The 12,010-nt window shown below is 42.5% G+C and overlaps 1 protein-coding gene across 2 annotated transcripts in view; it reads left to right on the top strand.

Annotated features, from left to right (window-relative positions):
* Positions 1–12,010, top strand: part of LOC137385171 (ubiquitin-conjugating enzyme E2 E2) — a 401,363-nt gene that overhangs the window by 369,007 nt on the left and 20,346 nt on the right. For both annotated transcript variants that reach the window (XM_068060156.1, XM_068060146.1), the window contains one exon: positions 2,173–2,320. In XM_068060156.1, coding sequence (XP_067916257.1) covers positions 2,173–2,320 — 148 coding nt within the window. The remainder of the gene's footprint in view (positions 1–2,172; positions 2,321–12,010) is intronic.

Genomic DNA, 12,010 nt, shown 5'->3' with positions numbered 1-12,010 from the left:
CACAAGATTTTAAAGGGTCCAAAGTGAAAAAAGCACTTTCCTGAACATTGTCGCATGTCCAGACACAGTGGGCTGAATTTTATTAGTGTGCCATGCTTTGAACCCGGCGTCCTTCAGACACGTGATACTTTGCTCAGGGACTCATTTAAATGGAGGGGGCTGAGCAGCCGCTCCCGATGACGGAGAGGGGGCAACCACTCTGTAACCCAGCAATGGCATCCGGCACCACCGCGCAGGAACCATTTTTAAAGGGCTTCCAGCCCTTCAGGTTCAATAAAATTTTTTAAAGGAGCCGGCACCCAAAAAAAAAATCAGTAACTTTCAATCCCCTTTCCAACCCTCCCTCTGAGTTATTAATAAAACAACCCATTCCCCCGAAAAAACAATTTGTAAAATTACAAACTTTAACTCCCCACCTTCAGATCATTTGACCCTCAACCCCTTCCCAACATCCCCACAACCAATGAAAAAGGTTTTCCCCACTCTCCCGCCACCCACACCGATAACTTCACTCCTCCCCCCCCCTCCCCACCAGTGTCTTGCCTCGGAACTCCATACGCAGTTCCGAAGGTGTGCGCGTCATGGCCAGCGGCCGTAATATCGGCGTGGGATGAGCACTGGGACAAGGTAAGTATATGTAAATTAATTTGCATTGATTTTACTATTTAAATGAAGGCCCCACTGCTGAGCAGCAAGGGGGGGTTGCACCGAGGCTTCGTCGCTGCCGTTAAAATGCGGCGGGGCCTTCTCGGCGTCAGGGGGTCATGGCACAATGCTCCCACAAGTATTTTACAGGCCCCCACCACCACGTCATCCAATGTCGAGGGACTGGTAAATTTCAACCCAGTGTCTCCCCGTTGTCACTCAAGCTGCTCTGAAGAAAGGTCAAACCCCTGTGATTTCCTTGAAACTGCTGACTTTCCTGAACTTTTACAAGTTTAACTACCTTTCAAAACACCCATAAAGTTCAACTCTTTGTTCTGAACTTCCTTTCAAAACAATGCTGGAATTCCAATTATTTTTCAGGTGTCCTTCACTGAGCAAAATCCTTCTTTCATTTTTTTTGAATCACATAGAAGTCCAAGATTTTAGTACAAAAATAAAACCTTTTGTGACAAACTGAACACCTGATCTTTGTTGAATGATATGCAAATTTGTTAAATAGACATGCATGTTCCAAATTTGGAAAATGGGCATCACATCAGCCACTGTGTACCATGCGGGCCCCACCAGAAGTGGCTGGTGACACAGCCTGTGTTGCCAAGAGGGCGTTCAGCTTTAATAACTACTGCGCAGAATTTTGTGTCCAAAAATTTTTTTTAATGACACAAAGCCATTCTGCTTCTATAATCACATTAAAATGTATAGCAATGGGCAGTGTCATGTCTGGGAATTGATGCAGAATTGGTTCAGTGAATTTAAACGCTTGCATCATTGTTGTATCACAGCATAACTAAGCAACCAGATACATGGCACCAGGCTAGAAAACAAAGTACCTAATCTGCAAGGAGATCAGTGGACCCACTAAAATTTGGGTTTACGATCCCCCAGAAGTCATGCCATATTTACCAGAACCATGTACCAACAGGAAAACCACACATTTCTCAAGTGGCATTTTCTAAAATTAAAAGCTTTGGTAAAAGCTTTTTTTTTTAATGTATTCACGGAACATATAGTGCCAAAAGTATGTCAGTATAGTCTTGTATTGTGGAACTACTTCACGAGGTCATTCAGTAATGCTGCCTCAGGGTCGCGATACAGTGGTAACCACCCAGTTTACCAGGACACACTTCACAATAGCCAGAAAAACAATTAATTAGGGAGTGTGTATACAGTGAAGTGCAACTGCCTCTATGGATAAGCCAAACCATCCAGCTTGCCAGCAGACAGAACATATGGCTGCCTTCACCTCTGATGCAAGACCCTTTGAGTTTATATTTTCACAAAGTCAGCACTGCCCCTTTGGAGCTGCTCTTGCAAACCAGCTGTTATTGGTCTTTGGATCATCTGGATGCAGCAGTGCCATCTCATTTACTTCATTCACTGAAGTCAGGTTGTAGTTGGGTGCAGCACGGTAAAAGTAAAAGTACATTTCCAGACTCTTGCAAGTGCAAAAAGAGGTACGTTGATCACAATTTTTGTGAAATATATGATTTTGTGTTAATTTGACAGGTAACTTTCCGAACAAGGATTTATCATTGTAATATCAACAGTCAAGGCGTGATCTGTCTGGATATCCTGAAGGATAACTGGAGCCCAGCATTGACCATCTCTAAAGTTCTTCTGTCAATTTGTTCTCTTCTTACAGATTGCAACCCAGGTAAGAGGAGTGTCAGTCCTGCATCTCTTTACACCTCACTTTTTTTTTGTGGTGAGAAGAAAAAACTACAAATGCTGAAAACATGAAAGAAAAATAAAAGAAATACAAAGCAGTCTCTACCAAAAGTATTAATCTCTTTTTTTTAAAAACTCTTTTCATGACCACTGTTTTTGTTATTAGCAATTTATTAGGTTTCAACAGCCTCCGTTAAAGGCAGCTTTATTTATGTTTTAGGCTATATTAATACCTTATTTTGTGAGACAACATAGATAGCTAAGTCAAATGCATATCTTTTATTTATGTCATGGTATTTCAAGAGGTATGCAAACAAAGAAAGTCATTGTAAAGTATAAATGTACTAAATATAAAACACTTAAATATCAAATTCTAAACTGCCATTATCTAGGAACATTTGACATACAATGAAGTTATAAATGAAGAGTGAAAAAAAATCATTGCCTTCTCCTGAAAGCCAAGACTTGAAGTTAACAGAAACATTGAAATGTGAGCACAAGAGGAAGCTGTTTGGCACTGCTCTATGCCGAATTTCGGCCCCTTTCGGGTTAATTTACACAGTTATTTTCCAGTTTCTCAGTAAACTAATTCCATTTTTCATTTATATCTGTCCTCAAGTAATTATCAGATACTTTAAGTGCATGGAGTTAACAACATAGAAATGTACAGAAGTAAGAGAGACCTTGCATTCTACCTGGCTGGTTCAAAAGTTAAAAAAAAGCATTTACTACTCTCTCGTGGCATTCTGTCACTTTCTTTACAAGATATCTACTCAGTTGCCTGTTCAATTTGTCCACAGAGTTCTTCAACATTACCTCCCTGTACAAGTCCATATATCCATCCTCTGTGTAAAGAAGTATAAACTGTTCACCTTCCCTCTTCTAAGCTTGAGTTCCTGCCTTATTGGCAGAATGATTATGTCAAATAGATTATTAGTGTTCAATTTATCTATACCCATTAGAAGTTTGAATAGCTCAATAAGATCTCCAAGCCTTTTCTTTCTCCAGTATAAACATTCCCAGTCTCTATAACCTTTCTATGTAGCTCAGGTGCCTGATCCAAAGAAAGCAATTTAGATTTAATTCTGTATTTGATTATAACAATATACATTTAGCTAGGTTTGCTTTTCTTGTGCACAAAGATAAAAATCTACTAATTGATCATTAATTTGGAATTTCAATTTGCCCGACATCTGAAATATAAATAGAATAGTTCCAATCTGGTTACTCGTCTAATAGCCAGGTTCATTTTCAAATAACCTCATTAGAACATAGAACCAGGATGAGAGTGACAGCTAAATAACCCTCTAAGGCACAGAATATCAGTTTGTCTAAGAAGGTTTATACTTATTAGGGAACCTAGACAAGATGTGAAAGCCATGATCCTTGAATTTTTTTTGCTCTTTCTAGAAATTATTTTACTGCAAAGTACCCATTATCAGTACTTTAGCTACGAATCATACATGACAGGTGCTGTTAAACACTTTAATAATTTCTTGTTTGCAGCTGTCATAGGTAGAGTATTTAACATACTTATTATTTGAATTATTTCTCAACAAAGAATTGAATAAACAATGATCTCAGGCCCAATTAATTTCTGCATGTTCGGTTTTGAATGCAAATATCAAATGTGGGCAATAGGAAGACTGAAAAGTGCAATTATTTTTTTTAATATAACTTTTTATATTGAGATAGCTTCAAGTATTGATTTGATGTAATATCCATAGAACAAATACAATGCTGTCTTTATATTGTTGTGATGTGATAATAAGAAAAAAACTGTTTATTTCTTTGATATCTTTAATAGGGTTGCCCAGCTACCTGGAGGCCCATTAGGGGAATGGTAGCATAGTGGTAATGTTACTAGGCTAGTAATTCAGAGGCACCAACTAATGCTCTGGGGAAGGAATTCAAATCCCATCAGGGCATCTGTTGGAATTTAAATTCAATGAATTACTCCATCTGGAATTAAAAGCCAGTCTCAATAATGGTGACCATGAAACTAGCGGATTGCCATAAAAACCTGTCTGGTTCACTAATGTCCTTTAGGGAAGGAGGTCTGCCGTCCTTACCAAGTCTGGCCTCCAGTCCCACAGCAATGTGGTTGACACTTAACTGCTCTCTGAAATGACCTAGCAAGCCATTCAGTTGTACCAAACAGCTACAAAAGAGTTGAAGAAGAATAAAAAGGGATGGACCACCTGGCTTCGACCCAAGCACCAGGAACGACAACGGCACACCCTGCTCTGTCAACCCTGCAAAGTCCTCCTTACTAACATCTGGGGTCTTGTGCCAAAATTGGGAGAACTATCCCACAGACTAGTCAAGTAACAGGCTGATAGTCATACTCACCAAATCATATCTTACAGCCAATGTCCCACACATCTCCAGCACCATCCCTGGGTATGTCCTGTCCCATTGGCAGGACATACCCACCAGAAGTGCCAGCACAGTGGTGTACAGTTGGGAGGGGGTTGCCCTGGTAGTCCTCAACATTGGCTCCTAACCCCATTTTGCATCCATCTTCAGCCAGAAATGCCGAATGGATGATCCATCTAGGCCTCCCCGTGAAGTCCCCAGCATCACAGATGCCAGTCTTCAGCCAATTCAATTCACTTCATGTGATATGAAGAAACAGCTGAAGGCACTGGATGCTGCAAAGGCTAGGGGCCCTGACAACATTCCGGCAATAGTACTGAAGACTTGTGCTCCAGAACGAGCCGTGCCCCGAGCCAAGCTGTTCAAGTACAGCTACAACACTGGCATCTGCCCGACAATGTGGAAAATTGCCCAGGTAAGTTCTGTACACAAAAAGCCGGACAAATCCAATCCGGCCAATTACCGACTCATCAGTCTGCTCTCGATGATCAGCTAACTGATGAAAGATGTCATTGACAGGGCTATCAAGCAGCTATTACACAGCAATAACATGCTCACCGATGCTCAGTTTGGGCTCCGCCAGGGTGACTTGGCTCCTGACCTCATTACAGCCTTGATCCAAACATGGATAAAAGACCTGAGTTCAACAGGTGAGGTGAGAGTGACTGCCCTTGACATCAAGGCAGCATTTCACCAAGTGTGGCATCAAGGAGCCCTAGCACAGTTGAAGTCAATGGGAATACCTAGTACAAAGGAAGATGGTTGTGGTTATTGGAGGCCAAACATCTCAGCCCAGGGACACTGCTGCAGGAGTTCTTCAGGGCAGTGTCCTAGGGCCAATCATCTTTGACTGCTTCATCAATAACTTTCCCTCCATCAGAAGGTCAGAAGTGTGAATGTTCGTTGATGATTGCACAGTATTCAGTACCATTTGCAACTCCTCAGATACTGAACCAGTCCATGTCCACATGCAGCAAGACCTGGACAACATTCAGGCTTGGGCTGATCAGTGGCAAATAACATTCACACCACACAAGTGCCAGGCAATGACCTTCTCCAACAAGAGACAATCTAACCATCTCCTCTTGACTGTCAACAGCATTTCCACCGCTGAATCCCCCACCAACATCCTGGGGATTGCCATTGATCAGAAACTTAACTGGACCGGTCATATAAATACTGTGGTTACAAGAGCAGGTCAGAGACTGAAAGTTCCGCAGCGTGTAACTCACATCCTGACTCCCCAAAGTCTATCCACCATCTACAAGACACAAATTAGGAGTGTGATGGAATACTCTCCACTTGCCTGGATGGGTGCAGCTCCAACAACACTCAAGAAGCTCAGCACCATCCAGGACAAAGCAGCCCGCCTGATTGGCACCCCACCCACCACCTTAAATATTCACTCATTCCACCACCAGTGCACAGTGGCAGCAGTGTGCATCAACTACAAGATGCAGTGCAGCAACTCGCCAAGCCTCCTTCGACAACACCTTCCAAACCCGCAAGCTCCACCACCTAGAAGGATGAGGGCAGCAGACGCATGGGAACACCACTGCTTGCAAGTTGCCCTCCAAGTCACACATCATCCTAACTTAGAACTATATCATCACTCCTTCACTGTCACTGTGTCAAAAACCTGGAACTCCCTTCCTAACAGCACTGTGGGTGTACCTACACCACCTGGACTGCAGCAGTTCAAGAAGGCAGCGGCAACAAATGCTAGCCTTGCCAGCTACGCTCACATCCCATGAATGAATAAATAAAGATCATGTGCTCTTTAAAAAGGGAACGGTGTAATCTCCAGTCAAATGAAAGGTGATGCAATTGAAATTGTATTATGCTGGAATTCAATTAACTCTACTTTCCTTCATCCATGTACTAACCAGTACTTTTAATTATGTAAAAGAAATTACTATGCAAAAGCAGAGCTTTCATTTCGGCAATGATTGTTCTTACTCGTTCAGCATCCTTCACATCTGGTGAGTTGAGTCAGGCCTGTATCACATACTGGTGAAACTGAGACGGGCAAAGTCCCCTTATGAAGATTTTTGATGACATTTGAACATCTGGTAGTGTTGGCCATTGTGGTACCCATCAATTGTAAAAACGCAAGCAAGGTGTGTAAAAGAGTGGCACTTGATATTTCTCAGCCAGGAACAATGGGATAGAAATTGGACTTCATTGTGTCCATTTTACAGGTGTAAAACAGGCACAGTGAGGGACAATTTTAGGGGAATCTCTTTGTGCTCACCCAAATAATGTTAATGAAACCAAAGCCCTACTTGTAGCTAGCTTCAGATCTTCTGGTTGGGGTGCACATCACCTGTTCAAGGCCCAAAAACCATTCTAATAGAATTACCACCCCAATATTCTCCTACCTTCAGCCCCCGCAATTATACTCAGTCAAAAAGAAACACAATTTCTTTCTTGCGGTTTGTATTTAGTAGTTCCTTAGTTCATTTTTGACAAAAAAGTCAATAATTGTTTATTAGATGACAAAATTAGGAGCTTTCATGTTTGTTCTGTCCCAAACTTTGTGGCAATCAGCAGCTAAAAACAGAGTGCTCTTCAACACAGAGCTCAAAGTATGTAGTATCATTGAAGCACAGCGCTAACTAACATTAAAGTACAATTAATGCCCAATATTCATTTTTAGGCAAATGTCATGCAGACCCCGACCTGCCAAGAATGAGGCATATTAATTTCGTCATATGAACATTTATTTTAAACTGTTGCTGGAGTGAAGAAATGACTTGGGTTCTGACCAGATGAGAAAGGTGTCCAGGGGTCCCTCTCAGCCTTCAGCTGGTCTTACTGCAACTGGGTTTTATTTTAAACACATGTTTTTAGCACCCTTCTGATGAATCCTTGTTCACCGCTTTCAAATTATAGGGCAAAGAAACCAGCACAAACAGGTTTTCTTAGGTTTAAAGAGGAAAAGTTGAAATTTATTAAACTTGAACTTAAACTCTAATTCAGTTAACGTCTACGGATACATGATGCGCCCACGCGAGCATGCATACGCGATACACACATGCAAATGGAAACAGAAGGGGAAAAAAGTGTATAAGTTTGAGGCAATATCTGAAGAGTTTTTGTTACGGTTCTTCATGCTCACTGTAGAGTACTTGATTGTAGGTAGATCTTGCTTTTCATTGGGGCCCAGTATTCTTCTTAAACCTTGTTCGCTGTAGGAGACTTTTCTCTCTTGGGGTTCATGTGTCTTCAGTGGATTCAGAGGCTTATGGGAAAGAGATGGGAGCAGACAGGACAGATCGTCTCAGTCCAGGAGCAAACAGACATTCTCAGTTCAAACGGTTTGTACAATTCAGAAAACCCCAAGTTGCCAAGCAGGTTAGTCATGTGACAAACTGGTCTAACCACATCTTGGATTATATCACCTTAGCAGTGTCTGGAATGCTCCTCTTACACACAGTACCTGGTGATCAAGGTCCATTGTGGGTTGAATGTGTCAGGGAATGATCCTTTGTCCTTCCAATCACCATCTATTAATATGCAAATGTCGTTTCCAGCCACAGTTGATTTGTTTAACAAGTCCTTTCTTCACTCCAATGACAGTTTAAAATCAATGTTCATGACAAAATAAATGTGCCGCATTCTTGGCAGGTGGGGGCCTACCATGACACCTCCACACCCAGCGGAATGAAATGCAATTTGAGAAAAGGCACATTTCATTAAAAGGGTCAAGAGAAAATATAAGATACAGAAAAAAAAACACGCATTTCTCTCATTCATTCACAAATCTTAAAACTTATTAAAACTGCCCCCCGCCCCCCGCTTTTTGACATCCCAGTAAACATGTGGTTCTTTTTTGGGCAAATGTCTCTTTTTGCCCATTTCCATAGCTGCCTAGGGTCTTTGTTCTTGCTGAGGTAATTTTTTTTCCAGGAGAGTCAGTAGTGGGTGGGTCTATCCTGAACTCTCTTTCAATGCTTTGCTGAGTCATGCAAAGGTTTTTGACTCTGGGAGATGGGTCGTTCTGTTCGGTTCTGACTGTGGCAGAGGATTCTTTGTCAATCTCCCCTTTGTCCCAAAGGGCACTCCCGCCTGCAGGTAATTGTGCAAACTCTACTGCATTCCCCTGTGGCACTTGGACTATGTGAGGCATCACCATCACGGTTTCTCTGCCCCCTATAGGTCTTTCTTTGTCTCTGCATGTTCCTCTAAATGCGGTTAGCAACTATGGTGGAGTGCTTCTAGTGTCTGCATTTACATAGGAGGATGTGGGATCTAACTTTTCACATTTTGCGGGGTTGGCTGATCAGACAGTAGGTGTTTTCATCCGGGATTCCTCCCAGACTTACTTTAACCTGCCCTCTTGGTCACTTTTCCCCCTTCTCTTGCTAAACATTTGCCAGTCTTATGCCTGCATGTCCCTTTTTGTTCTCGGCAGGGGTCCCTTACAGTTCACCAGCCCTTTGCAGGAGGGTCCTCTTAACACCAGTACAGGACTTAGGGGTGCCGTTTTCACTGTAGGTTAGGGTTTCCCCTCAACCTGGCACATGTGGCAACTCCTGCAGTACTCCACCACATCTTTGTGGAGTTTAGGCCAGTCAACCTGCTGTCTTATGCGGGCTTTGGTCTTTCGTATACCGGCATGCAGCCACTGTAGTCTTACAGAAACAGAAAATAGGAGCAGGAGTAGGCCATTCGGCCCTTCGAGCCTGCTCCGCCATCCATTATGATCATGGCTGAACATCCAACTCAGTAACCTGTTCCTGCTTTCGCCCCATACTCTTTAGACCCAAGAGCTATATCTAACTCCTTCTTGAAAACACACAGTTTTTTCTGTGGTCACGAATTCCACAGGCTCACCATTCTCTGGGTGAAGAAATTTCTCCTCATCTCAGTCCTGAAAGGTTTACCCTGTATCCTTAGACTATGACCCCTGGTTCTGGACTCCCCTACTATCGCGAACGTCCTTCCTGCATCTACCTGGTCAAGTCCTGTTAGAATTTTATAGGTTTCTGAGATCCCCCCTCACTTTTCTGAACTCCAGCGAATATAATCCTAACCGACTCAATCTCTCCTCATACGTCAGTCCTGCCATCCCAGGAATCAGTCTGGTAAACCTTTGTTGCACTCCCTCTATAGCAAGAACATCCTTCCTCAGATAAGGAGACCAAAACTGCACACAATATTCCAGGTGCGGTCTCGCTATGAAGGCCAACACACCATTTGCCTTTTTTACCGCCTGTTGGACCTGCATGCTTACCTTCAGCGACTGGTGTACGAGAACACCCAGGTCTCGCTGCATATTCCCCTCTCTCAGTTTATAGCCGTTCAGATAATAATCTGCCTTCCTGTTTTTGCTACCAAAGTGGATAACCTTACATTTATCCACATTATACTGAATCTGCCATGCATTAGCCCACTCACTCAACTTGTCCAAATCACCCTGAAGCCTCTCTGCATCCTCCTCACAACTCATCCTCCCACCCAGTTTTGTATCATCTGCAAATTTGAAGATATTACATTTAGTTCCCTCATCTAAATCATTAATATATATTGTGAATAGCTGGGGTCCTAGCACCTATCCCTGCGGTACCCCACTAGTCACTGCCTGCCATTCAGAAAAAGACCCATTTATCCCTACTCTTTGTTTCCTGTCTGTCAACCAATTTTCTATCCATTGCAATACACTACCCCCAATCCGATGCACTTTAATTTTACACGCTAATCTCTTATGTGGGACTTTGTCGAAAGCTTTCTGAAAGTCCAAATAAACCACAGCCACTGGCTCCCCCTCATCAACTCTACTTGTTCCATCCTCGAAGAATTCTAGTAGATTTGTCAAGCATGATTTCCCTTTCCTAAATCCATGCTGACTCTGCCCGATTCTACCACTGTTCTCGAAGTGCTCTGCTATAAAATCTTTGATAATGGACTCTAGAACTTTCCCCACTACTGACGTCAGGCTGATTGGTCTATAATTCCCTGCTTTCTCTCTATCTCCCTTTTCAAATAACGGGGTTACATTAGCTACCCTCCAATCTGTAGGAACTGTTCCAGAGTCTATAGAATCTTGGAAGATGACCACCAATGCATCCACTATTTCTAGGGCCACTGCCTTAAGTACTCTGGGATGCATACCATCAGGCCCTAGGGATTTATCGGCTTTCAATCCCATCAATTTCCCCAACACCATTTCTCTACTAATACTAATTTCCTTCAGTTCCTCTCTCTCACTAAGCCCTGTGTTCCCCAACATTTCTGGTATGATTTTTGTGTCCTCCTTTGTGAAGACAGAACCAAAGTATGCATTTAGTTGGTCAGCAATTTCTTTGTTCCCCATAATAAATTCCCGTTTCTGACTGTAAGGGACCTACATTTGTCTTCACCAAACTTTTTCTCTTCACGTACCTATCGAAACTTTTAGTTAGTTTTTATGTTCCCCGCAAGCTTGCTTTCGTACTCTATTTTCCCCTTCTTAATCAATCCCTTGGTCCTCCTTTGCTGAATTCTAAACTGCTCCCAATCCTCCGTTCTGTTGCTTTTTCTGGCAAATGTATATGCCTCTTCCTTGAATCTAATGCTATCTCTAATTTCCCTTGTAAGCCATAGTTTGGCTACCTTTCCCGTTTTACTTTTGCGTCAGACAGGAATAAACAATTGTTGCAGTTCATCCATGTGCTCTTTAAATGTTTGCCTTTGCCTATCCACCGTCATCCCTTTAAGTAACGTTTCCCAATCCGTCATAGCCAACTCGCGCCTCATACCTTTGTAGTTTCCTTCACTAAGATTCAGGACCCTAGTCACAGAATCAACTACGTCACTCTCCATCTTGATGAAGAATTCTGTCATATTATGGTCACTCATCCCCAAGGGGTCTCGCACCACTAGATTGTCAATTATACCTCTCTCATTACACAATACCCAACCTAGGATGGCTTGTTCTCCAGTTAGTTCCTCAACGTATTGGTCCAGAAAACCATCCCGTATACACTCCAAGAATTCCTCCTCTACAGTATTGTGACTAATTTGATTTGCCCAATCTATATGCAGATGAAAGTCACCCATAATTACAGATGTTCCTTTATCACATACGTCTCTAATTTCCTGTTTAATGTCATTCCCAACATCACCACTACTGTTTGGGGGTCTATATACAACCCCCACCAACGTTGTTTGCCCCTTTGTGTTTCTCAGCTCTACCCATAGATTCCACATCGTCAGAGCCAATATCTTTCCTCATTATTGCATTAATTTCCTCTTTAACCAGCAATGCAACTCCACCGCCTTTTGCTTTTTGTCTGTCCTTCCTAAATACTGA

The sequence above is a fragment of the Heterodontus francisci genome, chromosome 2, assembly GCF_036365525.1.
Source record: "Heterodontus francisci isolate sHetFra1 chromosome 2, sHetFra1.hap1, whole genome shotgun sequence".
NCBI lineage: Eukaryota > Metazoa > Chordata > Chondrichthyes > Heterodontiformes > Heterodontidae > Heterodontus > Heterodontus francisci.
This window is presented reverse-complemented; position numbering and strand designations above follow the sequence as displayed.